This window comes from Salvelinus fontinalis, chromosome 39 (assembly GCF_029448725.1).
Source record: "Salvelinus fontinalis isolate EN_2023a chromosome 39, ASM2944872v1, whole genome shotgun sequence".
NCBI lineage: Eukaryota > Metazoa > Chordata > Actinopteri > Salmoniformes > Salmonidae > Salvelinus > Salvelinus fontinalis.
In genome coordinates, this window is record NC_074703.1 from 6,804,198 (window position 1) to 6,830,677 (window position 26,480).

The 26,480-nt window shown below is 44.3% G+C and overlaps 1 protein-coding gene across 1 annotated transcript in view; it reads right to left on the reverse strand.

Moving 5' to 3' along the window:
• LOC129838502 (hepatocyte growth factor-like) overlaps window positions 1-24,129 on the reverse strand; it is a 42,325-nt gene extending 18,196 nt beyond the window's left edge. Inside the window, exons 1-13 of the mRNA XM_055905499.1 lie at window positions 23,857-24,129; window positions 20,006-20,159; window positions 19,620-19,732; window positions 18,901-19,015; window positions 14,390-14,532; window positions 13,626-13,746; window positions 12,970-13,088; window positions 8,084-8,249; window positions 7,788-7,921; window positions 4,177-4,270; window positions 2,815-2,936; window positions 1,347-1,382; window positions 760-874 (exon numbers count right to left, since the gene is read on the reverse strand). Coding sequence (XP_055761474.1) covers window positions 760-874; window positions 1,347-1,382; window positions 2,815-2,936; window positions 4,177-4,270; window positions 7,788-7,921; window positions 8,084-8,249; window positions 12,970-13,088; window positions 13,626-13,746; window positions 14,390-14,532; window positions 18,901-19,015; window positions 19,620-19,732; window positions 20,006-20,159; window positions 23,857-23,920 — 1,496 coding nt within the window. The 5' untranslated portion in view covers window positions 23,921-24,129. The remainder of the gene's footprint in view (window positions 1-759; window positions 875-1,346; window positions 1,383-2,814; window positions 2,937-4,176; window positions 4,271-7,787; window positions 7,922-8,083; window positions 8,250-12,969; window positions 13,089-13,625; window positions 13,747-14,389; window positions 14,533-18,900; window positions 19,016-19,619; window positions 19,733-20,005; window positions 20,160-23,856) is intronic.
• Window positions 24,130-26,480: the final 2,351 nt, after the last annotated feature.

Sequence of the window (26,480 nt, forward strand, 5' to 3'; positions counted from 1 at the left end):
CCTTTTGGTTCCAGGTAGAACCCTTTCCACAGAGGGCTCTACATGGAACCCAAGGGGTTGTACCTGGGACCAAAAAGGGTGCTCCTACGGGGACAGCCGAATAACCTTTTTGGAACCATTTTTTCTAAGAATGTACAGCTGTGTTTTAGCACAAACATAGAGCTGCCAAAACTAATACCCTTTAAGGACTTCCTCTTCAGAGCAATAACAAAATGGCACTTTGCTGAAAAGTGTTTAGCGTAAAATGATATAGCAGGAGCACTTGTTTGCCTTGCAAACCAACAGAAGAATCAAACTAGGTGTACCATGCTTATGTGATGAGTCACTTGGCCTGAGACCTCAATGCCTAGACTTCAGCTCAGCTGGCTAACCTAAGACTTATGTTAGCTCCCATACCTAATGCATTTTAGCTCTATTGGCTAACACTGTCCTGCGCAAGAGATGTGGGTTCAAACCCAGGTCAGTCACGCATCCAGTAGTGGTGTTCCTGTGCATTCAGTAGTGGTGTTCCTGTGCATTCAGTGGTGGTGTTCCTGTGCATTCAGTAGTGGTGTTCCTGTGCATTCAGTAGTGGTGTTCCTGTGCATTCAGTAGGGGTGTTCCTGTGCATTCAGTAGGGGTGTTCCTGTGCATTCAATAGGGGTGTTCCTGTGCATTTAGTAGGGGTGTCCCTGTGCATTTAGTAGGGGTGTTCCTGTGCATTTAGTAGGGGTGTCCCTGTGCCGTCAGCAGTGGTGTTCCTGTGAGGAGGGCTCTTACCCTTTCTGGATGCTGACAACCCAACTACCATCCTTAGCTTTGTGGACCTGGGCTCCTCCAACAATCCGGGTGGTCTTGTGGATGAAACAGGATGTCTTAGACACGAGAGAGATGCCTTGGGGTAAGAGAGAAGACAACTCATCTGGGTTAGACTCTGGGGAAATACGTTTACTTTCTATTATTACTAAAGAAGAGAGTATGCTTGGTCCAGGTTCAACTTCATTGAATGGCAGCGGGAGTAATGAGTTGTCCAGCCAAGCATGAACTCAGGCAATAAATAAACTGTACAGCTATAAGAGAAAGTTAGGAATAGAGGGAGATATACAAAGAGAGAGAGGGGAAGAGAGAGAGAGGAAGAGAGAGCGCGAGGAAGAGAGAGCGCGAGAGAGCGAGAGAGCGTGAGGAAGAGAGAGCGCGAGAGCGCGAGAGAGCGCGAGAGAGCGCGAGAGAGAAAGAGAGAAACAGAAAGAGAAACAGAAAGAGAAACAGAAAGAGAAACAGAAAGAGAAACAGAAAGAGAAACAGAAAGAGAGAGAGAGAGAGAGAAGGTGAATAGTAAGTAAGAGACACATTAATATGACACTCACTTCTTGGGTGGGCAGAGATGTTCGGAGACGTATCACCTGAAACAAAACAATTCAACAATTCAACACACGGACCTCACAAAGACAGGATATGACATATTTCACATGAACCCACTCAACATTAACATACAAAGCACGCAACCTCAACTCCCCTCTTCAAAACTATTCCTACCATTTAGTCCTAGCTCAAATGATCTCTGCATCTATCTGCATTGCAGTTGGGCGGCTATATTGAATTGAACCCACAGCAAATACGTTTCCTCCAGCCAAGCACCCAAAAACTTCACAGATCGACATGTTTTACATTACGGAGATATAACCCTGATGCCACTTGAAAAAGCTCCCCATCAATGTGAACCGATTACAGTCCGCCAAAGATGATATAGGGTACAACAAAAACAAATCACTAAACTCTGAATCAGTGAATGGCTTTGCAAATAATAAACGTGGTCTGGATGAGATTGGACATCTGTTTGGAGTTAGAGTGTGTCCGTTCTGTGCCAGTTAGCTCAGCGAAACCACTGCACTCAGCCATAACATAACTGTAACAAGTGATGTAAGTGAAGCTTTGCGGCAAATTTCAGTCGTTAGACTACGTAATTCATTGTAGTATTACAAATGTGCAATAATCACGCCAACGGAAACGTCACAAACAAAGCGATAGCTATATTACTCATGGAAATAAGATCATTGCTGTGTTGTTGATGTCACATAAGATCGATGGAACAACACTATGAAAGTTATGAGTGTAGCTGGACTTTTCACTGGACTTTTCTTCAATGACATTCAGCAAATGAAATGTAATTGAAGACGAAGCATCATCTGATGATTGGGCCGCTGATGAGACCTACTGGGTCGGAACTCAGGTCTCCTGTGCACGACAATACTATGTTAACCGTCTGAGCTAAAGCCTAGGCACTAGCTCAGGGAGCTAACACAAGACAAGGTTACTCACCACACGAGCATGGCTGACTCAACCATCTCCATTATTGATTACATAGCATGTAGGGTAGATGTAGGGTAGGTATAGGGTAGATGTAGGGTCGATGAAGGGTAGATGTAGGAAGATGTAGGGTCGATGAAGGGTAGATGTAGATGTAAGGTAGGTATAGGGTAGATGTAGGGTTGATGTAGGGTCGATGTAGGAAGATGTAGGGTAGGTATAGGGTAGATGTAGGGTCGATGAAGGGTAGATGTAGGAAGATGTAGGGTAGGTATAGGGTAGATGTAGGGTCGATGAAGGGTAGATGTAGGAAGATGTAGGGTAGGTATAGGGTAGATGTAGGGTCGATGAAGGGTAGATGAAGGGTAGATGTAGGGTCGATGTAGGGTCGATGTAGGAAGATGTAGGGTGGATGACGGGTAGATGAAGAGTAGATGTAGGCTCGATGAAGGGTATGTGAAGGGTAGATGTAGGAGTGTATAGGGGATGAGACAGAGATTGGATGAAGACAGTGTTTTGTATTCTTACAGCGTTTGAGCTTGCAGTAGTCCCATGGGATAGAGGGGTCCGTAGTGTGACACCAGGGACCGTGCTTATCCTGGTCTGGATTCCTGCACAGGTTCCTCTCCAAACCCACGCTGGATTCTCCACTGGAAAACACAACATATATGAGGACACATGCATAAGCACATACACACAGAGACACATACTGTAGATACACATATACTGTACGTAGGCACACACACATGCATACATACACATGGAAAAGTCTGACACCATAACTGCATTGAGGTTGGAAACTTTGACTCAGCTGTTATTATCGGGGCAGTGAATCCTCAGAGTTCCAGCTATGCAGAGGCCTTACAAGGAAGCAAAGGAGTTTTGTGAAGAGTGCTCTGGGGAATATGAAAATATGCAATCCCAGCAATCACCACGGTTCAGACAAGGAAGAAGCTACAGACTCAACTCAAAGATACAGTCCAAACACTGTAAACGTGGACTCAAGATCTGGTCGTATACTTCACTGCACATAGACTAAACCGAGCCTAAACAGATGCCTTCGGAAGTCTTGTTTAAACAGCAATTCCAATCCTTCATACATTCAAAATAATTGGAATATCTTTAGATATGATCAATTTGTTGGAGGGCTTGGATCAGGATTCAGAAAAACACAATGTGAGGAGAGGGGGAAACCGATTTGTCAGCCAGTGTGAAGATCATTTCACTTCCCCCGCCAATGTTAAACAAGCCGTAACCTTTCCGCCGTTTTTCTGCGCCGACCCCTTGACCTTGTGCGAGGGGCAGACTCACTGGCTGCGGGCCACATGAGGGAAGCTGATTGGCTTTGATCTGCCGGGCCGAGAAAGCACTTCCTGGGGTCACGGGTCAGCTCTGGCACATGTCCATCTGTCGCTGCCATTTTGGCTTTTAAATTCCTTTAAATGAAGTAATTCTAACAGCCGGGGCCAACGTTAGCTACGGTACTTTAGCATGGGGGCACACGGATGTGGAGAGAGGGGCAGACTATGCGCCCCTCCACGGTGGCTTGTTCTGGAAGTTCTGAAAGCACCGTAAGGCTTCCTCTCTGTCAGCTAGACAAATAATAGCAGGCCCAGGACTGACCCGGGTAGGGCCCCTGATTTCCTGTCGTTGTTTGTTTTCACGGCGTGGCTTTATTCATTTACAAGGGGATTTTCTCTAAGCGACGGGAAATACCTCGTCAATAAACAGTTATTCAAAAAAGACAGAGAATTTGTAAATGTCAAAGAAACCTTCACATACATTTCTTGAACCCATAGTTCTACTTTTTGTCATGTGAATATGGATTGAGAGGTAAGTTCCAGTTGTGTATGGCTGGTAAGTGTGTGTGATGTAAGAGGTTTACCTTACCTGTTGCTATGATTTTCCCACAGTCCACAGGGAATTCCTGATCTGGTCTTGGATAAATTGCCTGTGTAATTCCCTCCATTGTCCTCATAACAATCTGGGACAGACAGAGATAGAGAGAAGGAGAAAATAAAACACAGAGTAGTCTTAAACCGACCCTATATGTGTCTTATTGAGATTACCATCTACAGTCTCTCTCGCTCTCTCTCACAGACACGAACGCACGCACACACACACAGCTATACCCACAGTGTAGAACACAGTTATACCCACAGTGTAGAACACAGCTATACCCACAGTGTAGATCACAGCTATACCCACAGTGTAGAACACAGCTATAGCCACACTGTAGAACACAGCTATACCCACAGTGTAGAACACAGCTATACCCACAGTGTAGAACACAACTATACCCACAGTGTAGAACACAGCTATTCCCACAGTGTAGAACACAGCTATAGCCACACTGTAGAACACAGATATACCCACAGTGTAAAACACAGTTATACCCACAGTGTAGAACACAGCTATACCCACAGTGTAGAACACAGTTATACCCACAGTGTAGAACACAGATATACCCACAGTGTAGAACACAGCTATACCCACAGTGTAGAACACAGTTATACCCACAGTGTAGAACACAGCTATACCCACAGTGTAGAACACAGCTAGACACACAGTGTAGAACACAGCTATAGCCACACTGTAGAACACAGCTATAGCCACACTGTAGAACACAGCTATATCCACAGTGTAGAACACAGCTATAGCCACACTGTAGAACACAGATATACCCACAGTGTAGAACACAGCTATACCCACAGTGTAGAACACAGCTATACCCACAGTGTAGAACACAGCTATAGCCACAGTGTAGAACACAGCTATACCCACAGTGTAGAACCCAGCTATACCCACAGTGTAGAACACAGCTATACCCACAGTGTAGAACACAGCTATACCCACAGTGTAGAACACAACTATACCCACAGTGTAGAACAAAAGATGTTGATTCAACGTAAAATTGTTAGGCTACCGGCTGCAATAGGATTGTTAGTTTGTTCAACAGAAATGTTGTTGAGCAAAACTCACAATCCCATTGCAGCTGGTTGCCTTACAATTGTACATTGAATCAACATGTTTTTGTGTGTGTAGGTCCACTGAGAGATAACATTCTGATATTAAAAAAGGCACGTTGTAAAAAAGGCACGTTGAAACTGGGCTCGATTTGTGGTTTGGATCAATTGAACATGTTGGGCCAATCTAGAATTGGTGGTTCCCAAATGGAATAAAAGAGACAGGAAGATTTCTCCCCCATATCGACTGTTGCTAAGCAGAACCAGAGGTAACTGTAGTGACCAAAGCACTCTTTTCCTCCAGAAAGCTCTTTTGAAATGCAAAGCATAGACATGTATGAGAGAGAAAATTCCAGCAAACGTTGAATTGCTGTCTGACCATTTGTTGTTTCTTTTTGTAATTTGAGGAAAATGAATTTGTAGGGCAACCAAACCAAAACCAACCATGCCCAAAAGACTGCCAGTAGTCTGTTTCAGTAAGCGACCACAGCTCATTCTCAATATATTGCAGCTGAAGTTTAGAGGTCAATTGCAAATACAGTACATAGCAAGCCATACACCCGATTACACCACATATGTAGTCATTCAAATAGCATACAGTATATTGTTTAAACATCCGTAACCTGCACATACAGTTGAAGTCGGAAGTTTACATACACTTAGGTTGGAATCATTACAACTCGTTTTTCAACCACTCCACACATTTCTTGTTAACAAACTAGAGTTTTGGCAAGTCGGTTAGGACATCTACTTTGTCATTTTTCCAAAAATTGTTTACATACAGATTATTTCCCTCTATCACAATTCTAGTAGGTCAGAAGTTTACATACACTAAGTTGACTGTTTCTTTAAACAGCTTGAAAAATTCCAGAAAATTATGTCATGGCTTTAGAAGCTTCTGATAGGCTAATTTACATAATTTGAGTCAATTGGAGGTGTACCTGTGGATGCATTTCAAGGCCTATCTTCAAACTCAGTGCCTCTTTGCTTGACATCATGGGAAAATCAAAAGAAATCAGCCAAGACCTCAGATTTTTTTTTTTAGACCTCCTCAAATCTGGTTCATCCTTGGGAGCAATTTACAAAAACCTGAAGGTACCATGTTCATCTGTACAAACAACAGTACGCAAGTATAAACACCATGGGACCAAGCAGCCGTCATACCGCTCAGGAAGGAGACGCGTTCAGTCTCCCAGAGATGAACGTTATTTGGTGTGAAAAGTGCAAATCAATCCCAGAACAACAGCAAAGGACCTTGTGAAGATGCTGGAGGAAACATAGGACTCGTTTTACTGTGGATATAGATATTTTTGTACCTATCGACATAACCTGAAAGGCCGCTCAGCAAGGAAGAAGCCACTGCTCCAAAACCACCATGAAAAAGCCAGACTACGGTTTGAAACTGCACATGGGGACAAACATCGTACTTTTTGGAGAAAAGTCCTCTGGTCTGACGAAACAAAAATACAACTGTTTGACATAATGACCACAGTTATGTTTGGAGGAAAAAGGGGGATGCTTGCAAGCCGAAGAACACCATCCCAACCATGAAGCACGGGGGTGGCAGCATCATGTTGTGGGGGTGCTTTGCTGCAGGAGGGACTGGTGCACTTCACAAAATAGAGGGCATCATAAGGTAGGAAAAGTATGTGGATATATTGAAGCAACATCTCAAGACATCAGTCAGGAAGTTAAAGCTTGGTTGCAAATGGCTCTTCCAAATGGACAATGACCCCAAGCACACTTCCAAAGTTGTGGCAAATTGGCTACAGGACAACAAAGTCAAGGTATTGGAGTGGCTATCACAAAGCCCTGACCTCAATCCCATAAAACATTTGTGGGCAGAACTGAAAAAGCATGTGCGAGCAAGGAGGCCTACAAACCTGACTCAGTTACACCAGCTCTGTCAGGAGAAATGGGCCAAAATTCACCCAACTTTTTGTGGGAAGGTTGTGGAAGGCTACCTAAAAAGTTTGACCCAAGTTAAACAATTTAAAGGCAATGCTACCAAAAACTAATTCAGTATGTAAACTTCTGACCCACTGGGAATGTGATGAAAGAAATAAAAGCTGAAATAAATAATTCTTTACTATTATTCTGACGTTTCACATTCTTAAAATAAAGTGGTGATCCTAACTGACCTAAAACAGGGATTAATTGTCAGGAATTGGGAAATACTGAGTTTAAATGTATTTTGCTAAGGTACATGTAAACTTTCCGACCTCAAATGTATATACATTTTTTGCTGATTAATGTGTACATACAGCATGTGGATTTTTGTAAATTCAATATTATTATTCATGTAAATGAAGCTGCCTATTCAGTCTGTTTACTGTGGGAGAACCAGAATGCAACATGTAATTCTGGGTGTACTAAGTGAATAAAGGTGGTGGTGATTCTGATGTATTGTATGGGGCCAGTGTGCTGTGTGGTGTTGTGTCTCAGTAGAATCAATAATTGGCATGCTCAACACAATAGTCCTTCCATCAAAGTCTTTGGGTGCCGGGTTGGAGGATCATGTCAACTGTGTCTCACCTTCTGTGTCGATGTTCTCTGTCTCACACCGGGGTATATTGGTGCAGAAGGCTAGTCTCTGGTTAGGATCTGTAGTGAAGCACCATGGGATCTCTGCACCATCTGGGTTCCGACAGTAGTTCTCTCTCAGGTCTCTGTGATGTAAGAGAGAGATACGTACACACTGGTTAAATAGCTGCTTCCCACGTGGACATACGTAATAATATGACTGTATGTGTCCGTTTCCCTATATTTCTCGTACCAGTGACAGAAACAAAAGAAAACCCATGTGGGTATTGAATGACATCATCACTCACTTGCACTTGTAATTCTGCGGGCTGTAGGTGTGGTTATGGGGGAACTGGGAGTCCCAGCGTTGACATGTGACGCCCGACGGGGTGACGCTCACAGTACCGTGGTAACTCTGTCCCTGCTCCCTGAAACACGACGATGTAGCATCCACATCAGAGTCATTACCTGGGTCTGAGACAGAGAGGGGGAGAAGAAGGAAGTTGAGAGAGAGGTATGAAAACAGAGAGAGAGAGAAAGAGGATTTAGGATGAGAGATGAGCAATAGATAAGATGAGGGGAGATGATAGACAGAAAGAAGAATGTAAAGACGTCGACAGGGGAGAAACCAGACAGAGAAGGCAGGAGGGAGAGAGAAACCAGACAGAGAAGGCAGGAGGGAGAGAGAGGGAAAAACCAGACAGAGAAGACAGGAGGGAGAGAGAGGGAGAAACCAGACAGAGAAGACAGGAGGGAGAGAGAAACCAGACAGAGAAGACAGGAGGGAGAGAGAAACCAGACAAAGAAGACAGGAGGGAGAGAGAAACCAGACAGAGAAGACAGGAGGGAGAGAGAAACCAGACAGAGAAGACAGGAGGGAGAGAGAAACCAGACAGAGAAGACAGGAGGGAGAGAGAAACCAGACAGAGAAGACAGGAGGGAGAGAGAAACCAGACAGAGAAGACAGGAGGGAGAGAGAAACCAGACAGAGAATACAGGAGGGAGAGAGAAACCAGACAGAGAATACAGGAGGGAGAGAGAGGGAGAAACCAGACAGAGAAGGCGGAACCAGACAGAGAAGACAGGAGGGGGAGAGAATCCAGACAGAGAAGACAGGAGGGGGAGAGAAACCAGACAGAGAAGACAGGAGGGAGAGAGAAACCAGACAGAGAAGACAGGAGGGAGAGAGAAACCAGACAGAGAAGACAGGAGGGAGAGAGAGAGGCAGGAAGAAGGGAGAAAGAAAAGAGGGAGAGAGGGAAAAGAAAGATGAATCTCACAGAGAATGTTTAGCCTAGAGACAAATGATCCTAAACAGTCAGTCCAGATGTAGGATCTTAATTTGACCAGCATTATCGAAGCAAAATCATCCTGTTCAGTCCATAATGTTGCTTGATCGGTGGTTAGGCTATTAGCTAAATGAAAAGTGCAATACTGTTAATATACAGTGTGTGCGAGTTTTCATTGAACTTATGTAAATCACAAACCTCTGCATTTTCCACGGTGCAGGAAAATTCTCAGCAAAATAAGAGTGATCAAATTAACATCCTATATCTGTAGTACTGTATGGTCTATAATCTGTCTATTTATCCAAAACAGTGGTGCCCCACCACGAGACATACCGAAACCAACACTACAACAGACCACAGACTTGCATTATCAGACTAATGGGAATGGGCTGTAGCCAACCCTTCTATATCTGTCATGCCATTCAATAAACGAACACAGAGAGTAGTAGGCTAATAGCACAAACAGACTGGACAGCCAGGGTAGGTTATAGGGTATTGGGTATCACATATCTGAGTGTCAGGACAAAGTGGGTATAAAAACAGATGAAGAGTATCTGAAAATCTGAGTTTCTGATATCCAACAGATTTTTGAGGGAGTTTAGAAAGGGTTTAGAAAGGTTTAGTTTGGGTATCTAATATCTTTATCCGTTAAGTACTAAAATACTTAAGTACTTTTCAAACATAGCTCTCAAAGCTCTACAAAGGGCTACAAAAAGAGAATCTCTACTATCTAGCATCTGCGAATCCCCTCTATCCTATACTGTACTGGCCTCATTCATGGTGTACAGTGTACCATACCAGGTTTTGTCAGGAAGAACGTGCATGTGTGGGTTGAGCCTAGCTAGATCCCTATTGCTTGGGTAGCTTGGCCTCTTACATGTGTGACTGTAAGGGTGGGTTACTATAACGAAGGCCTGATGGATGTGGTACTCACCGCCAAGCCAAACAACCCTGCATTCAGCCTGCTTAACAAGGCTTCCTGGTCCTCTGGTCTCCAAAAACAACCCTGCATTCAGCCCACTTAACAAGCCTTCCTGGTCCCCTGGTCTCCAAAAACAACCCTGCATTCAGCCCGCTTAACAAGGTTTCCTGGTCCTCTGGTCTCCAAAAAACAATCCTGCATTTAGCCCGCTTAACAAGGCTTCCTGGCCAGACAGAGTCTCCAAAAAACAACCCTGCATTCAGCCCACTTAACAAGCCTTCCTGGCCCTCTGGTCTCCAAAAAACAACCCTGCATTCAGCCCACTTAACAAGCCTTCCTGGTCCTCTGGTCTCCAAAAACAACCCTGCATTCAGCCCGCTTAACAAGGTTTCCTGGTCCTCTGGTCTCCAAAAAACAATCCTGCATTCAGCCCGCTTAACAAGGCTTCCTGGCCCTCTGGTCTCCAAAAAACAACCCTGGATTCAGCCCGCTTAACAAGGCTTCCTGGCCCTCTGGTCTCCAAAAAACAATCCTGCATTCAGCCTGCTTAACAAGGCTTCCTGGTCCTCTGGTCTCCAAAAAACAACCCTGCATTCAGCCCGCTTAACAAGGCTTCCTGGCCCTCTGGTCTCCAAAAAACAACCCTACATTCAGCCCGCTTAACAAGGCTTCCTGGCCCTCTGGTCTCCAAAAAATGACCCTGCATTCAGCCCGCTTAACAAGGCTTCCTGGCCCTCTGGTCTCCAAAAAACAATCCTGCATTCAGCCTGCTTAACAAGGCTTCCTGGCCCTCTGGTCTCCAAAAAACAATCCTGCATTCAGCCTGCTTAACAAGGCTTCCTGGCCCTCTGGTCTCCAAAAAACAACCCTGCATTCAGCCCGCTTAACAAGGCTTCCTGGCCCTCTGGTCTCCAAAAAACAATCCTGCATTCAGCCCGCTTAACAAGGCTTCCTGGCCCTCTGGTCTCCAAAAAACAACCCTGCATTCAGCCCGCTTAACAAGGCTTCCTGGCCCTCTGGTCTCCAAAAAACAACCCTACATTCAGCCCGCTTAACAAGGCTTCCTGGCCCTCTGGTCTCCAAAAAACGATCCCGAAAAATCTCAGAACTCCGCTTTTTTTATGTTACAGTGTACAGGGATGGATTTTTTGGAATTTCTGCAACCCCTCCGGATTTGAGGGATTTGTGTTTCTATACTGTTTGATAAATGAGCCGCGGTCAGAAAAAAAGGAAGGGAATGTTTGGAGAGGAGGACAGAAGGAGGATGTTCTTTTGGCTTGATGTAATGCATGCCGGCATCTAACGTCGGGTCACCTTTGTTATCTACAGGTTAGGCAGTGCAGAATCCATCTGGACAAATTATTTTTTACTCCCAGGTTGTAAATCACGGTCCTCAGCCCGGCGGGGCCGTGGGCTCAAGGTCAGTGTTGAACATCCCTTTGGATGAAGAATATCAAACTGTCTAAAAGTGGTTTCTATCCTCTTTTTCATCACACACACACACACACACACACACACACACACACACACACACACACACACACACACACACACACACACACACACACACACACACACACACACACACACACACACACACAGCGAACCCCCCAACACACTAGCACGCCCTCTCATCCTCCCATCTTGTCAAGTCCTCAGTTGTTGTGCCAGGGTTTCAGTGGGCCTTGCTTTCTACAACACTTCTGACAATCTGTTATGTTTCAACATCCATGGTGTTACAACTATGGCGCCTGTGTGTTCTGTTGATAACGATGATGAACATTACTCCCAATGCCTCCCAATCTATTGGAACTATCTGTGTCAGTAGCTATTGAGCCATTTTGGCTACTCCCCTACAGTTAATATATGTCATAAGGCTGAATCCTAATGTCCACTTAAAAGGGACATTTCTAGTTAGTCTTCCATTGACATCAATGCATGACTACAGATGAGTTTACACAAGCAACCCAATTGTGATCTTTTGCCCAATTACAATTAAGCTGCCTGTGTAAACCCAGCCTTAGTACAAATTTGAAGTGGAAGTTAGGATTTGACCAACAATAAAAGTTTCATAGTGCTTTGTTGTGTTTGAGTGGTCTGAATTAAGCGTTTTAAACCGTCAAACTCTCCCTCCCCTACAGTTGACAAACACAGCCTACTTGTCCTCACTCTGAGGTAAAAAGCTTTCAGCTTAGAGTCACATGAAACACTAAATATCCCAAACAAAGCCTCTCCCTGTCTCCTTTGGAAGGCTCCTATACTTATCTCGTTATCCCCCAAAACCACCATTGTGGCCCCTCTACCAAAAAAAACTTTGGCACTCCCAGAACCACAACTCGGTCCTCCCTAAAAGCACCACATCAATCACAGTGGTTGCCCTCGCAAAAGAGGTTTCTAACCTCCAGGCTCTTTCCTGGTTAAATAAAATTAGAAAGCCCTGCTACAGACTCAGTGTGGTCCACTCTCTTCCCCTCTGATCACAGTAGAATCCCCATACAGATACATACATCAAAATTTTGAAGAGTTCTATTGAATTCTGTGGGAGTCTAGTATTGTATTCCGCTGCTATGAAGGACTAATGGGGAGATGATGGTTTGTTTAGTGAAGTTGTGTGGGAATATATTGTTTATTGAAAGGGAATAGGGAATGTATGTGAGAGAATGGTAAAGTATTGGGAGGGACAGGGGGCCCCTCTCTCATAGAGGGAGCTGTGACATCGCATTAATGAGGATCCGGATGAGGTGTGTGTAGGAAAATGTGTACCATCCATTATTCTTCTTTACTATGTGAGTGCTTCCTTCTCCACCTCGACCCAACACAACACAGCACAACCCAACAGAACACTGAGAACACAAAAGCAGACTGATGATCTAACATGTCTGTCCTTCCACACTCTCAGCGTTGGTATGCCATCCCAGTAGCATTAGACAGTTTTCACTGTTTGGGATAAAGAGGAAGACCGTAGGAAAGTGTACACACTCACCACACACACTGATGTTGCAGTACTCCCAGGGTGTTTGTGGGTCCAGGGTGTAACACCACGGACGCAGACGGTTGTCCGGATTCCGACAGTAGTTGTCATTCAGCCCTTTATCAGGGTACCTGTGAAGAAAGACAGGGAAAAATAGGAAAAAGACAGAGAGAGAGAGTTATGCTACATGGGTTCATCTCCTGTGTATTAGGATAGAGGGAGTGCTTGTGCAGCTGTGTAGGTTGTGTGTGTGTGTGTGTGTGTGTGTGTGTGTGTGTGTGTGTGTGTGTGTGTGTGTGTGTGTGTGTGTGTGTGTGTGTGTGTGTGTGTGTGTGTGTGTGTGTGTGTGTGTGTGTGTGTGTGTGTGTGTGTGTGTGTGTGTGTGTGTGTGTGTGTGTGTGTAGAACTTGATGAGGGACTGCAGTGCGGTTGGTCTGACTATACATATACACGTCAATGGGGGAGAGTCACTCAGGCTTTCATCCACAGACCTTCACCACATTCACTGCATACAATAAGGTTGACTAACTAACAGCAGTGGGCTAATCCAAAGATCACAAACAATTGACATTGAAGTAATGAAAAGGAATACTTCATTTAAAAGTAAGTAACGTTAGCCATAACTTACTGTGCTATAAATACATAAGGCTATGGGTTTCCTTACTCACTTTTTAGGTTGGTAGGGGTGTCTGTGGGGCTTGGATGAATCCCATCTCTGACACTCCTTCCCGCTATCTGTGTGATCCATCGGCCCTTTGTAGTCTTCCCCGTTACACCTCATACACTCCACTGCAAACGCAAAAACAACGTTAGCACAACCTTCCCACAATGGCATAGAACATGTTTTCGACACTATATTAAAGAGGGAAGCACGATTAAAGATGACTAAACAGTCTGACTTTTATCTTATTGTAAAGTTGATCACTTTAATAATGTTAGCAACATGCTTATCTCTCAATCTTTGTACAATATTCAATGAGAACTAAGATACTAGCATACTAAACATTTCTTGATACGGTAGTGAATTGGGATTCCCTGGGGCGTCAAAAACAACATTGTTGTTCGGCTACAAGAGCACAAGATATGTTTTTCTAGGTTGTTATCAGGATAACAGAGGGTTGTTATCAGACTGTAGTGGTACACTATTAGCAAGCAGAGTACAGTTGAAAAAAACTTCCAAAAACAGGGCTACTTTTCACCAACAAACCAGCTTCACTCCAGTAAATGACATATCACCGTGGGCCACCTCATACATTCCAAAGATGTCTATGTTGGGCAAACCAAAGGGGCAGCTTTCCGAGCACAGATTAATTCTAGTCCTAGACTAAAAATAATCTCCATTGAAAGTGCTCTTAAATCCAGCACTAGGCTTAATCATTGTCTGGGAAACTGTCCCCAACGTGTAATTGGACTCTGCTGGTTGAGGTGTTACCTTGGGAGCACTGAGGCAGGCCACACTCTTGGTGCCTGACCTCTGGGTCTGTAGTGAAACACCAGGGCCCACTGCTCTCGTTCTTGGGGTTACGGCAGAAGTTCCCGTTCAGGTCCTTCTTGCCCAGTCTCGCTGGCTGGAAGCTGAGGGAAAGTGTGGAGAAAAACACTACTAAGCATAAAGTGGGAATGACTAAATGTGCGTGACAGGCACGAAAGGAGTTGCTGTTTTAGGACTCATAAAGTTGTCGAACGATATTGACGTGAATTGGGGGCCCTTAGCTCCGAAGGCGAGCACGCTAAAAACTGAGCAAAAAACAAAGACAGTTGGTAGAGTCGCAACATGCTAACTTAGCTACATTATCTTGGACTATGGTAATATAGACAAAGTGTAATAAAATGTAAGGAAAATATTATCTCCTAGTACATCATCCCTTCACATTCATTCCATGACCTCAGGCCAATCTACCAGTAAATGCTTCCAGTCTGACCTGTAAGTCAGCCAGTTACTGCTACACATGCACAGAGTCTCACAACAGGTATTTCACCACACAACTACGAATCAGAAACAGCAGCTCAAGCATTTCTTGTTTTTGCCAACTTCACAAATTGAAATGTAATCTATTTCTTCTGCTTTGTACATCAGTTCAGCAGAAGGGTCAGGGGAGACACACATACATTTTGGGAGTAAAAGCACCATGTGAAGTATATAGCCTGTAACAATGGGGCCATGCCAGATAAATGGACACTGTAATATATATATTCTGAAAAGCGTGGAGGATGAAAAGCTGGCTTTAAACACCTCCGTATTCAGCCCTACCACAGCCACTGTCTTCCCAGAGAGAGAGCGAGAGCGAAACAGAGGGATAATGGAGAGAGAGAAAGAGAGTGAAACAGATGGAGAAATAAAAATACAAAAAAAGAGATGCTGAGACATGGAAAGTGAGCAACAGAAGAGATGCTGAGACATGGAAAGTGAGCAACAGAAGAGATGCTGAGACATGGAAAGTGAGCAACAGAAGAGATGCTGAGACATGGAAAGTGAGCAACAGAAGAGATGCTGAGACATGGAAAGTGAGCAACAGAAGAGATGCTGAGACATGGAAAGTGAGCAACAGAAGAGATGCTGAGACATGGAAAGTGAGCAACAGAAGAGATGCTGAGACATGGAAAGTGAGCAACAGAAGAGATGCTGAGACATGGAAAGTGAGCAACAGAAGAGATGCTGAGACATGGAAAGTGAGCAACAAAAGAGATGCTGGAGACATAGAAAGTGAGCAACAGAAGAGATGCTGAGACATGGAAAGTGAGCAACAGAAGAGATGCTGAGACATGGAAAGTGAGCAACAGAAGAGATGCTGAGACATGGAAAGTGAGCAACAGAAGAGATGCTGAGACATGGAAAGTGAGCAACAGAAGAGATGCTGAGACATGGAAACTGAGCAACAGAAGAGATGCTGAGACATGGAAAGTGAGCAACAGAAGAGATGCTGAGACAGGGAAAGAGAGCAACAGAAGAGATGCTGGAGACATAGAAAGAGAGCAACAGAAGAGATGCTGAGACATGGAAAGAGAGCAACAGAAGAGATGCTGGGGCCATGGAAAGAGAGCAACAGAAGAGATGCTGAGACATGGAAAGAGAGCAACAGAAGAGATGCTGGGGCCATGGAAAGAGAGCAACAGAAGAGATGCTGAGACATGGAAGGAGAGCAACAGAAGAGATGCTGAGACATGGAAAGAAAGCAACAGAAGAGATGCTGAGACATGGAAGGAGAGCAACAGAAGAGATGCTGGAGACAAGGAAAGAGAGAAAAATGAAGAGAATGAAAACCAGAGGGGCCTTTCTATCAGCAGCTCGGCTTAGCCCTCAACCCCAACGGCAGGGCCCTTTCTTGGGGGAGAGCCGGCTCGGAACTCCCCCCTGTGCCCTCCGGCCTCCATAGAACTCCACTAATGCACAACATCACTCATCTCATTGCCAGAGGAAACGCAGAGATCTAACTTAGACCGAGAGAGTCTTCAGCGAAATAGTGGGAGTCCAGTCTGCTATGAACCAAAACCCTTCCATCCACGTGGTAGTCCAATGCCCAGTCCAGAGACAACCACAAGACCAGAAGCCCCCTAGACACTATTGTAGATATGACCATATTACTTGCACCTATACCATTAAGTTGCATCCATATGTAGTACCAAGGAGCTAGGAGCTTATTTTGGACAGGGCCAGACTTCAACTTGGACCTAACCGACTGCCTGCCAACAGCCAAATACACCATGAGTTGAGTCCTACTCATTAACATATCGACACGTTCCTTTAATGTCATAAAAGTCTATCAGAATGTCATTTAAAAAAAGACAGGATTTCACTTTAAGGCTTTTTAAAGGCTTTATCTGGTGAGCTGCACCCCCAGCTCCACATGAGGAGAGAGAGGAGCCAGTAAGAATATTTACTGCCAGCCTGCCTGTCTGCCTGTCTGCCTGTCTGCCTGTACAGTATAGAGGAGGAAAGAAAGTAATGATGTTGGGCTAACAGATGTTAGCCAACTATTCATCTCCTTGTCAAGGAGGGGTCCCTATGGTGTTGCAGGCAGACACTATGCACATAGGTCTGGCTCTCTCTTTGGACCTCTCCCTATTTCTCTCCACATCCATCACTGTCCCGCTACGTCTCTCAGCCTGTGTCTCGCTGTGTCTCTCTCTCTTTGTCGCTCTCTGTGTCTCTCTCTCTCGGTGTCTCTCACTCCATCCCTGTGTGTGTGTGTGTGTGTGTGTGTGTGTGTGTGTGTGTGTGTGTGTGTGTGTGTGTGTGTGTGTGTGTGTGTGTGTGTGTGTGTGTGTGTGTGTGTGTGTGTGTGTGTGTGTGTGTGTGTGTGTGTGTGAGAGAGAGAGATGTGTCTGTACATCTGTCCATTTGTGCTGGGGTCTGTGTGCATATCTGTCTGTCTGTGTATATGTGATTCATTCACATATGGAGGGGGAGAGTCAAGGTGTCCTGGGGGAGGTGAGAGTGGGCCCTGTATTTTCATCTGGGTTGGAGGCTTGCATTTTTCTCATGTCTGTGGCTTAGTGAGCTCAGCTGGAGAGCACATAGAACATGACCTCAGTCTATACATCTCTACTCTCTCTCTCTCTCTCTACTCTACACACTCTCTCTTCACTCTCTCTTCACCCTCTCTTCACTCTCTCTACTCTCTCTCTCTCTACTCTACTCCCTCTCTCTTCACTCTCTCTACACTCTCTCTTCACTCTCTCTTCACTCTCTCTACACTCTCTCTACACTCTCTCTACACTCTCTCTACACTCTCTCTACTCACTCTCTCTTCACTCTCTCTTCACTCTCTCTACACTCTCTCTACACTCTCTCTACACTCTCTCTACTCACTCTCTCTTCACTCTCTCTTCACTCTCTCTTCACTCTCTCTACACTCGCTCTACTCACTCGCTCTACTCACTCGCTCTACTCACTCGCTCTACTCACTCGCTCTACTCACTCTCTCTTCACTCTCTCTTCACTCTCTCTTCACTCTCTCTTCACTCTCTCTACAATCTCTCTACAATCTCTCTACACTCTCTCTACACTCTCTCTACACTCTCTCTACACTCTCTCTTCACTCTCTCTACACTCTCTCTACACTCTCTCTTCACTCTCTCTACACTCTCTCTTCACTCTATCTACACTCTCTCTACACTCTCTCTACACTCTCTCTTCACTCTCTCTTCACTCTCTCTTCACTCTCTCTACACTCTCTCTACACTCTCTCTACACTCTCTCTACACTCTCTCTACACTCTCTCTCTCCTTCCTTAAGTTTCTTTCTTTTTCTCTCCATCCATCTCTCTACATCTGTTTCTCTCCCCCTCTTTCCGTGCCTGCTTTCTCTCTTTCGTTCACTCCCTCTTTCTCTCTCCACTCTTCTTTAATTTCATCTCCGTTATCTCCTCTCTCCCCCCTCTCTCTCTCCTTCCTCTCCGACCCCAAACATTGCTGGTAAAATGTCTTGTGGCTAACGAGCAGTGCTAACAAGAACCTGGCTCCAAACCATCATTAGATATTCACTGGTCTCGCTTAGCTTAACCTGAGAGCTTTTCCTGCTGTACCTACTGTACTTGATGACCTTTCCTCTCTGCCAGCCCTCCCTCCCTCTCTGACAATTTGGTCATTGTTTAACTAGAGCAATGTAAGACAGGATAGGTCCAGGGGGGTAGGATGTGGGTGGGTCCGTGGGTGGGTGTGTGTTAGATGTGTATGTGTCATAACACTACAGTGTTTAAGTGATGTATAAGTGTTTGGCTCTTCCATTCACTGATGTGAGAAGAGGGGGAGACATTCTGTCTCAAAGAGTTTTACACTGAAGTACCTTAACTCATTAACCATCAGAGTATATCACCCAATAATCCCACTTTAGCCTACAATGCCCAACGCTCTAACAAAGCCATAGAAAAACCACAGACTGACAAATGTGCATATCCCACAGAAAAATAACATTTAAAAATTAAGTAACATAGAGAAAATTACGTGTGTTCGTGAGGGAAGGATTCAGTCCATGACTGACAGGGAATCTTGTCCTTGGTTACCGCCCTCCTGCCTTTGTAGTTCACCCCGGAACCGATGATACACTCCCTCACATAATCTAAAAATGCCAAGACGAGAGAGAAAGAGAGAGACACAAACATTCATGTCAAAGTTAGCAAAACACTGTCATTATTCGCATGGAAGATATAGCTCCCTAAAGTTAATTAAATGTCACTTTGGGGCGTTTTGTCAATTCTCAAGCGCGAGACTCCACAGCTTAAACAATCCCTTGGGTCCAAACTGTAAACAGCGGCCATGTTGTTTATGCTCTGGTTGGTTCACCGCATGTTTGTGTGGACATCTCTGGCCACTGGAGTTACATAACTACAGCGGGAAGGCAGTTGTTGTGTCAACAGACATCGAGAGCTCTTAAACCTTAGAAAGTCAAGCTCGGAGGATCCGTCACACCACAAGAACCATCACTCTAAACAAACATATCTGCATTGCTATAAACTTCTATAAACTTTCCACTGACATTTCAGAACGTTTCGGAGAAAATAGAGAGTGTATAATGCCACGTTTGAGGCAGATCTCGCTAAGTCAACATTAACGGTTATACAGCGTTTTTCCCAAGACAACATTTTATGAAGCTTTGGAGGGGGAAAAGCGACAACGTAAGGCTAAAATGTAATGTTTGAGCTAAAGTCAACAGTTATATTTACCTTTTTTCTCATAAAGGTCAAAGTTCACCCTGTGTTCCCTGTGAGCACCGTCCATGAAGCGGTCAAAGGGAAGCAAGTGGCATTTCCTGTTTTGATGGTCGAAGTAGAATGCCCTGTAAGAACAGACAGGAAGTAGTTGAGAGATGAGCACTGGGTGATAAGAAATATGAAGGCTGTATGAAGGAAGGAGGGGGACAGAGGGAAAATGTAGATCACTGGAGAGAGAGAAAGATGGAGAAACAGTGAGTAAGTGAGTGAGTGAGTGAGTGAGTGAGTGAGTGAGTGAGTGAGTGAGTGAGTGAGTGAGACGTGTGTGAAACAGTTGTGCATTTTGTTTTGCATGCATCTGTCTCTATGACCATTTTCTTTGTTTGTGTGAGATGCACCTGCAGGTGAAGGTCTTCTTGTTCTTGCTGCACTTGCGAGCACAGTGCTCCAGCGAGCGGCTGTTCTTGACCATGGAGGGCTGGGGGCAGTCTGGACACAGCAGCCTGGTGTCCTCACTCTTCTGGTACTGCTGTAACGACTGCTTCCTGCACTCTGAGACAGGACAGAGACGGTACTTCTGTAACGACTGCTTCCTGCACTCTGAGACAGGACAGAGACGGTACTGCTGTAACGACTGCTTCCTGCACTCTGAGACAGGACAGAGATGGTACTTCTGTAACGACTGCTTCCTGCACTCTGAGACAGGACAGAGATGGTACTTCTGTAACGACTGCTTCCTGCACTCTGAGACAGGACAGAGACGGTACTGCTGTAACGACTGCTTCCTGCACTCTGAGACAGGACAGAGATGGTACTTCTGTAATGACTGCTTCCTGCACTCTGAGACAGGACAGAGATGGTACTTCTGTTACGACTGCTTCCTGCACTCTGAGACAGGACAGAGACGGTACTTCTGTAACGACTGCTTCCTGCACTCTGAGACAGGACAGAGATGGTACTTCTGTAACGACTGCTTCCTGCACTCTGAGACAGGACAGAGACGGTACTTCTGTAACAACTGCTTCCTGCACTCTGAGACAGGACAGAGACGGTACTTCTGTAACGACTGCTTCCTGCACTCTGAGACAGGACAGAGATGGTACTTCTGTAATGACTGCTTCCTGCACTCTGAGACAGGACAGAGACGGTACTTCTGTAACGACTGCTTCCTGCACTCTGAGACAGGACAGAGATGGTACTTCTGTAACGACTGCTTCCTGCACTCTGAGACAGGACAGAGATGGTACTTCTGTAACGACTGCTTCCTGCACTCTGAGACAGGACAGAGACGGTGAACAGACCATGAAAGAGAGTAGACAGACATGCACACACAGAATCTTGGCTATCAATCACACACACTCACACTAACTCACTAACTCAGCTTCCCTCAATCAATTTGTATGAAGCCCAGAGCTGCCCCATCATTAAAAAAGTGAAGTCAGCAGTTTATAGGCAAGAACCAATGAACCATCATCCCTCAAATGTATTTGACTCCACTGCTGAGTCCACTAGGTTTTTTGGGATCATTGACCTTCTCAATATCTCCTCGATTTCTCTCTCACACACACACACACACACACACACACACACACACACACACACACACACACACACACACACACACACACACACACACACACACACACACACACACACACACACACACACACACACACACACACACACACACACACACACACACACACACACACACACACACACACACACCCTGAGCTTTCTTATATCTCTTAGATATAACACTTCAAAACCTTATTCCTTATGATTTATTTTTGGACTGTTGGTTTTGCCATTTATGAATGTGTTATTCAATGTGTTTCTATGGGCTATAGTAGTAGAGGCCAAATTAAATATTTGAATATATGTTGTTGATACCTACAGGGGTCCTAAAATTGTAAATCAAATAGCTAAATGATCCATGGTATGACCATCTTAAAACAATTCCATATGTTAGCTTAGTAGACCTCCCCAACGGCTTAGACTTTTAAGGGTTGTTAATGTCTCCTGGCAGATATTAAGTTACATATAAGAAAGCTACAGGGACCTCATTTGAACATATGAGAAGTTACAAGTAGACATACTTTTGGTGTGAAGGGGTTTATAGGACTGAAGATAATAAACTTGTTATCACATGGTCTCTCAGAGTTCTCATTATTGAAAACCATACATAAAGTAGTTAAAGAGCATATACTTTAGTGGTGCAGTCTTTCGTTCATCATTTGTGGCCAGAGTGAAAAATTCTCAATTGAAAAGTGCTTAGGAGTTTTGAATTTAAGAAACATGTTAATGCGCCCACATCAGAGACAATTCGTTGTGTCTGTACTCTGCAGCTCACTGTGTTGTCTGTGGGACTCGCCGTGGTCGGAATGGTTTCTGGGAGAACACAATGCCTGGGCGGCATTAATACTAGATCTGGGACTCATCACGCTGTTGTTCTAACATGCATCCCTCCTCACGCCGCGCAATTACACTTCACTTAGACTCTTCCTCTCCCTCAGATAGAGAGAAAGAAACATTCTGTTTCTCACTAACGCAATATTAGATTTAGGCGTATTCATTTTTTAAGTTGACCAACCTTGGTCAGATATAGTCCGAGTTTTTTGGGGGAGTGGTGCCAAAAGACAAACTTCGGTTTGGTATTAGCGGATTAGGTTTTAGTCCACTATCTTGGCAATAACGTTAAACATGTCAATGTGGGATGAGGGGTTCCGTTCCTTTTTCCAACGTGGAGAGGACCTGTATCCAATAAAACGCATATCCTCTTTAAACAGCAAAGGAACCGGTTAAAGGTGCGTCTCGGTATCGAATTTGCATACGCATTAAATCTGTGTAAGTGAAAATTTGCGAGGGAGTTAATGGAACTCGGCTCTGCGTCCAGATGTGGCTATAGTGCAGCTCACCTCTGCGCGCACACGCGGGATTCCCAATCTGACCATTCGGGCATGCGCACAACATCCACTGGGTTTAACCAGAGCAATTCAATTTACCTTGACTGAGCTCAGGAATTAAAATAAAGTTAATTAGTAATTTTCCCTGAGCAGTTAGTTATAAGTCTATGTAGGTGTTTTAGATCAACATATCAGCTGCGTGGATAGCTGCACGAAATTATTTCAGTAGCTGCATTTATCGTTCCAGGGACAGTAAAGGGCCTATTACATAAATGACCATGACCTATAGAAAATGTTAATGACAAAGCAGTTATATCGCCAGCAGACGCACTTCAAAAACATGACTGCAGCGCAGAGGGTCTAACTCTTTGACGTGTACTATAGTTACCTTTACGCAGATGGCCGCGCATAACGCATGCATCAGGCCGACATACATTAGGTATTTATGACAGTGAAAACATAAAGTAATTTCTCACTGACGTGCACATTTTATTACGAGTCAATTGAACCACTCGGCCCATTTCATAAATATAGCCTAACACTGATATGGGCAACGATCAATATAGGCCTCTTTTTTAAAGAAAATATTTGAAATCGAGAATATCTGTTCAATTCAACATATGCCTCTTTTTTAAAGAACATCTCTGAAACTGAGAATATCTGTTAAGTTTTGACCAAAAATCAGTGTTGCACAAATTATCCTCTCTACTAAGCAGCATCATCGTGTTACCTTAGCCTACATGCCAAAGGATGTCATAAGGTGAATGCACCAATTTGTAAGTCGCTCTGGATAAGAGCGTCTGCTAAATGACTTAAATGTAAATGTAAATGTAAAGCGCAAGGCGCATTCCCTGCCGCACCAGCCTGCTAATGCACACATAGGGACAAACTAAAGACATGGCCACCTCGCCACATTCCAATTACAATATCAACCAGTATCAAATTCCTCGAAATAATTCAGACCATTGATCACCACTGTGGATTTTGATAGATGTTGCAGCGTATCAATGTATCAACCACTAATGTAATAATGTTTTACGTTTAGGCTACCAATACAAATAAACCTTTTAGTCTTCATGACATATGCAATATTTCTGCGCAAAAGTAAGTCTGCAGGCCAGTTAAACGTAGGTTATAAATGAATGGTCTATGGAAGTGCTACACTTCAATCCATTTCACTTACAAGTCTTCTGATCTGTGTGATATATTTAGAGAACTCGTTCCCTTTCATGCCTATGAAAATGATATAGCCTATACGCACAGCGACTAAACCGAATATCAATGACGGGCTATGTAGGCTATACATAGTTTACCGTTAGGTCATATTGCCTAGTAAGATTTACCTGAATTCACAGCGAGCACAACACACAAGAAAAGTTTGTAAATCCAGATGATATCTGCCTTCATTTTTGATGGAGTAGAGTGTATTATCCTAATCCAAGGTTTGCGGCGTGGATTGATTAAACGTCCTCTCCGCGTTATACCTGTTTATATGGTCCGATCTGGGATTAACAGGAAGAGCCCACAGTGCAGCCAGCGATGCCCCCCTTTACTGGAAAGAAGCCGTCCTTGGTTCAACCCCCCAGTCCGCTTTATCAAACCGGTTCCCCTCCCCCAGCTGCACGGCAATTAACCAGCACTTTAACCGCACTCTCGTCCCTTCTTCAGGAGAGTTTCTAACAGCCTCACGCAAAGTGCGTTTGTCAATATGTTTATTTTAAGCAGCTGGGGGGGGGGGGGGGGGGGGGGCAAACCGGATACATGTATTTTCCCTTGTAACTGAGAGCTAATACGTAGAATTTTATGCATTTTGGTTTCATGTGGCACATTTGAATACAGTTGGACAGAACGCGTACGGGTCCAATGCTTCAGCGGGACTGGGTTGATGATAAGATATGAAACCATGTTTGAGAAGTAGGCTTGACCCCCCCCCCCTACACACTTTTCCAATTTTTGGCTGAAGTTGCAGAATAAACTGGGACGATTTGCACATGCATGTAGAAACTTTAATCAGCGCATTGACTAATGCCCCCAATGACCTAAGTGCTGGCAAAATGCGCAAAAAAACGCCTTGCACCTAAACGCATGGGGGTTAGTCTAGGTAACTCCTGTGATCCATAACAAAGACGGTGCTTTAAAAAAAAATCCTGAACACAAATTATCTTCCCTAAAATGAAATTTAGAATTTGTGGAATGCAAGTTCCATAAAGTAGTTGGCTATCTATAGTTTATGTGAAATGAATGTACCCCGTGAGCAAAATTAGTTGAAATATGTATTTTCAAAGTATTTTTAACGACGTAACCTATTTCCAAACTTTTTTAAAAGTCTGTGCTCATAGGGTAGGCTCATGAATGGTATAGATGAGTGATAATTCCAAAACGAGAGAAACAAAATATAGGCCTACTGGAGAATATTGCAGCAAATGCCACATATGTATTTGTCTCGTGGCATCTGTGGCATTTGCTGCAATATTCTCTAGTATTCTACATTTAGAATGTAAGCAAATTAACTAAATTATTATTTTTCCCCATCACATTTTTTTTTTAATATATATTTTATATATATATGTCCAAGCGAAAGCAATATTTTAGACAAAATATGAGTGGGGGAAAATAATCATTGAGTTATTTGCTTACATTCTAAATCGCAGCATGTACTAAGATAATCATCAGAAATTCCCCAAAATACGAAAAAACTGAACATAGTAAGGACTGAGAAGTTGAGAACGCAGGAATGTTGGAGGCAGGCCGCCTTTATCTTGGAACGCTGCCCCAAAGCAATGGCTTGCCATCAGATTTCTGGGTCAGTAATAAAATGCCATGCCAGTTATTTCAGTCCCAGACCCACATCATAACGACGTATAAAGAGCTGATAGACAGTAGCTTCAGGCTGCCTTTCGGGTTTCATGGCGGCATCCCATCGGGGGCACTTTTGGGTGACAGTGACAGGATCTACAGTCCTACAGTATGGCGTTTTGCGCTTGGTGTGGCGAGCGAGTGGGAGGGGGACAAACACAGCTGGAAACCTTCCCATTTTTAGGTACCAGCTGAATTGTTACATCCGTTGTTGGAATGAGACCAAGGTGCAGCGTGGTAAGCGTACGTCTTTCTTTATTTTGATGAACACCACAAAAAATAATAAAGATAAACGAACGTAACGGTCTGCAGGCTACACAGTAATTGTACAAAAACAAGATCCCACAAACTAAGGTAGTGAAAAAGGCTACCTAAATATGGTTCCCAATCAGAGACAATGAAAAACACCTGCCTCTGATTGAGAACCATATCAGGCCAAATGACAAACCTAAACATAGAAACACAGAACATAGGCTGCCCACCCCAACTCACGCCCTGACCAACTAACTAAAGACAAAAACAAAGGAAATAAAGGTCAGAACGTGACAGCGTTGGACTAGTAACCGGAAGGTTGCAAAAACGAATCCCCGAGCTGACAAGGTAAAAATCTGTCGTTCTGTCCCTGAACAAGGCAGTTAACCCACCGTTCCTAGGCCGTCATCGAAAATAAGAATGTGTTCTTAACTGACTTGCCTAGTTAAATAAAGGTGTAAAAAAGTAGTATGTCCAGTATCCACTTCTGTAGGCTATCTACTCCAGAGAAATTGGAATAGGGCCGGGTTTTGGAATCACATCAACAACTGAAAACAAAGCATCATTCCCCACTCCATTTCCCTAAATTGGGATGACCTCACGGTTAGAAGCGGCCTCCTGGCTATGATACACTACGGTTCATTTGGCGGGAAGAGCTGGACCGGGACCATGTGTGTGATCTCCTTCCAGCTCGCGAGATCGGGTTCTGTTATATACCACCCCATTAAAACCCCATCAGTCAGTCCTTCACTCCCCTCCCATAGCTAATTCTCTCAGCTCCAGAGCCAAAGCTCTCCCTGCTATAGGCCCACCTACCACTGCCTAGCCTCACTCTCTCCTTGTCAGGACATAGTCAGTG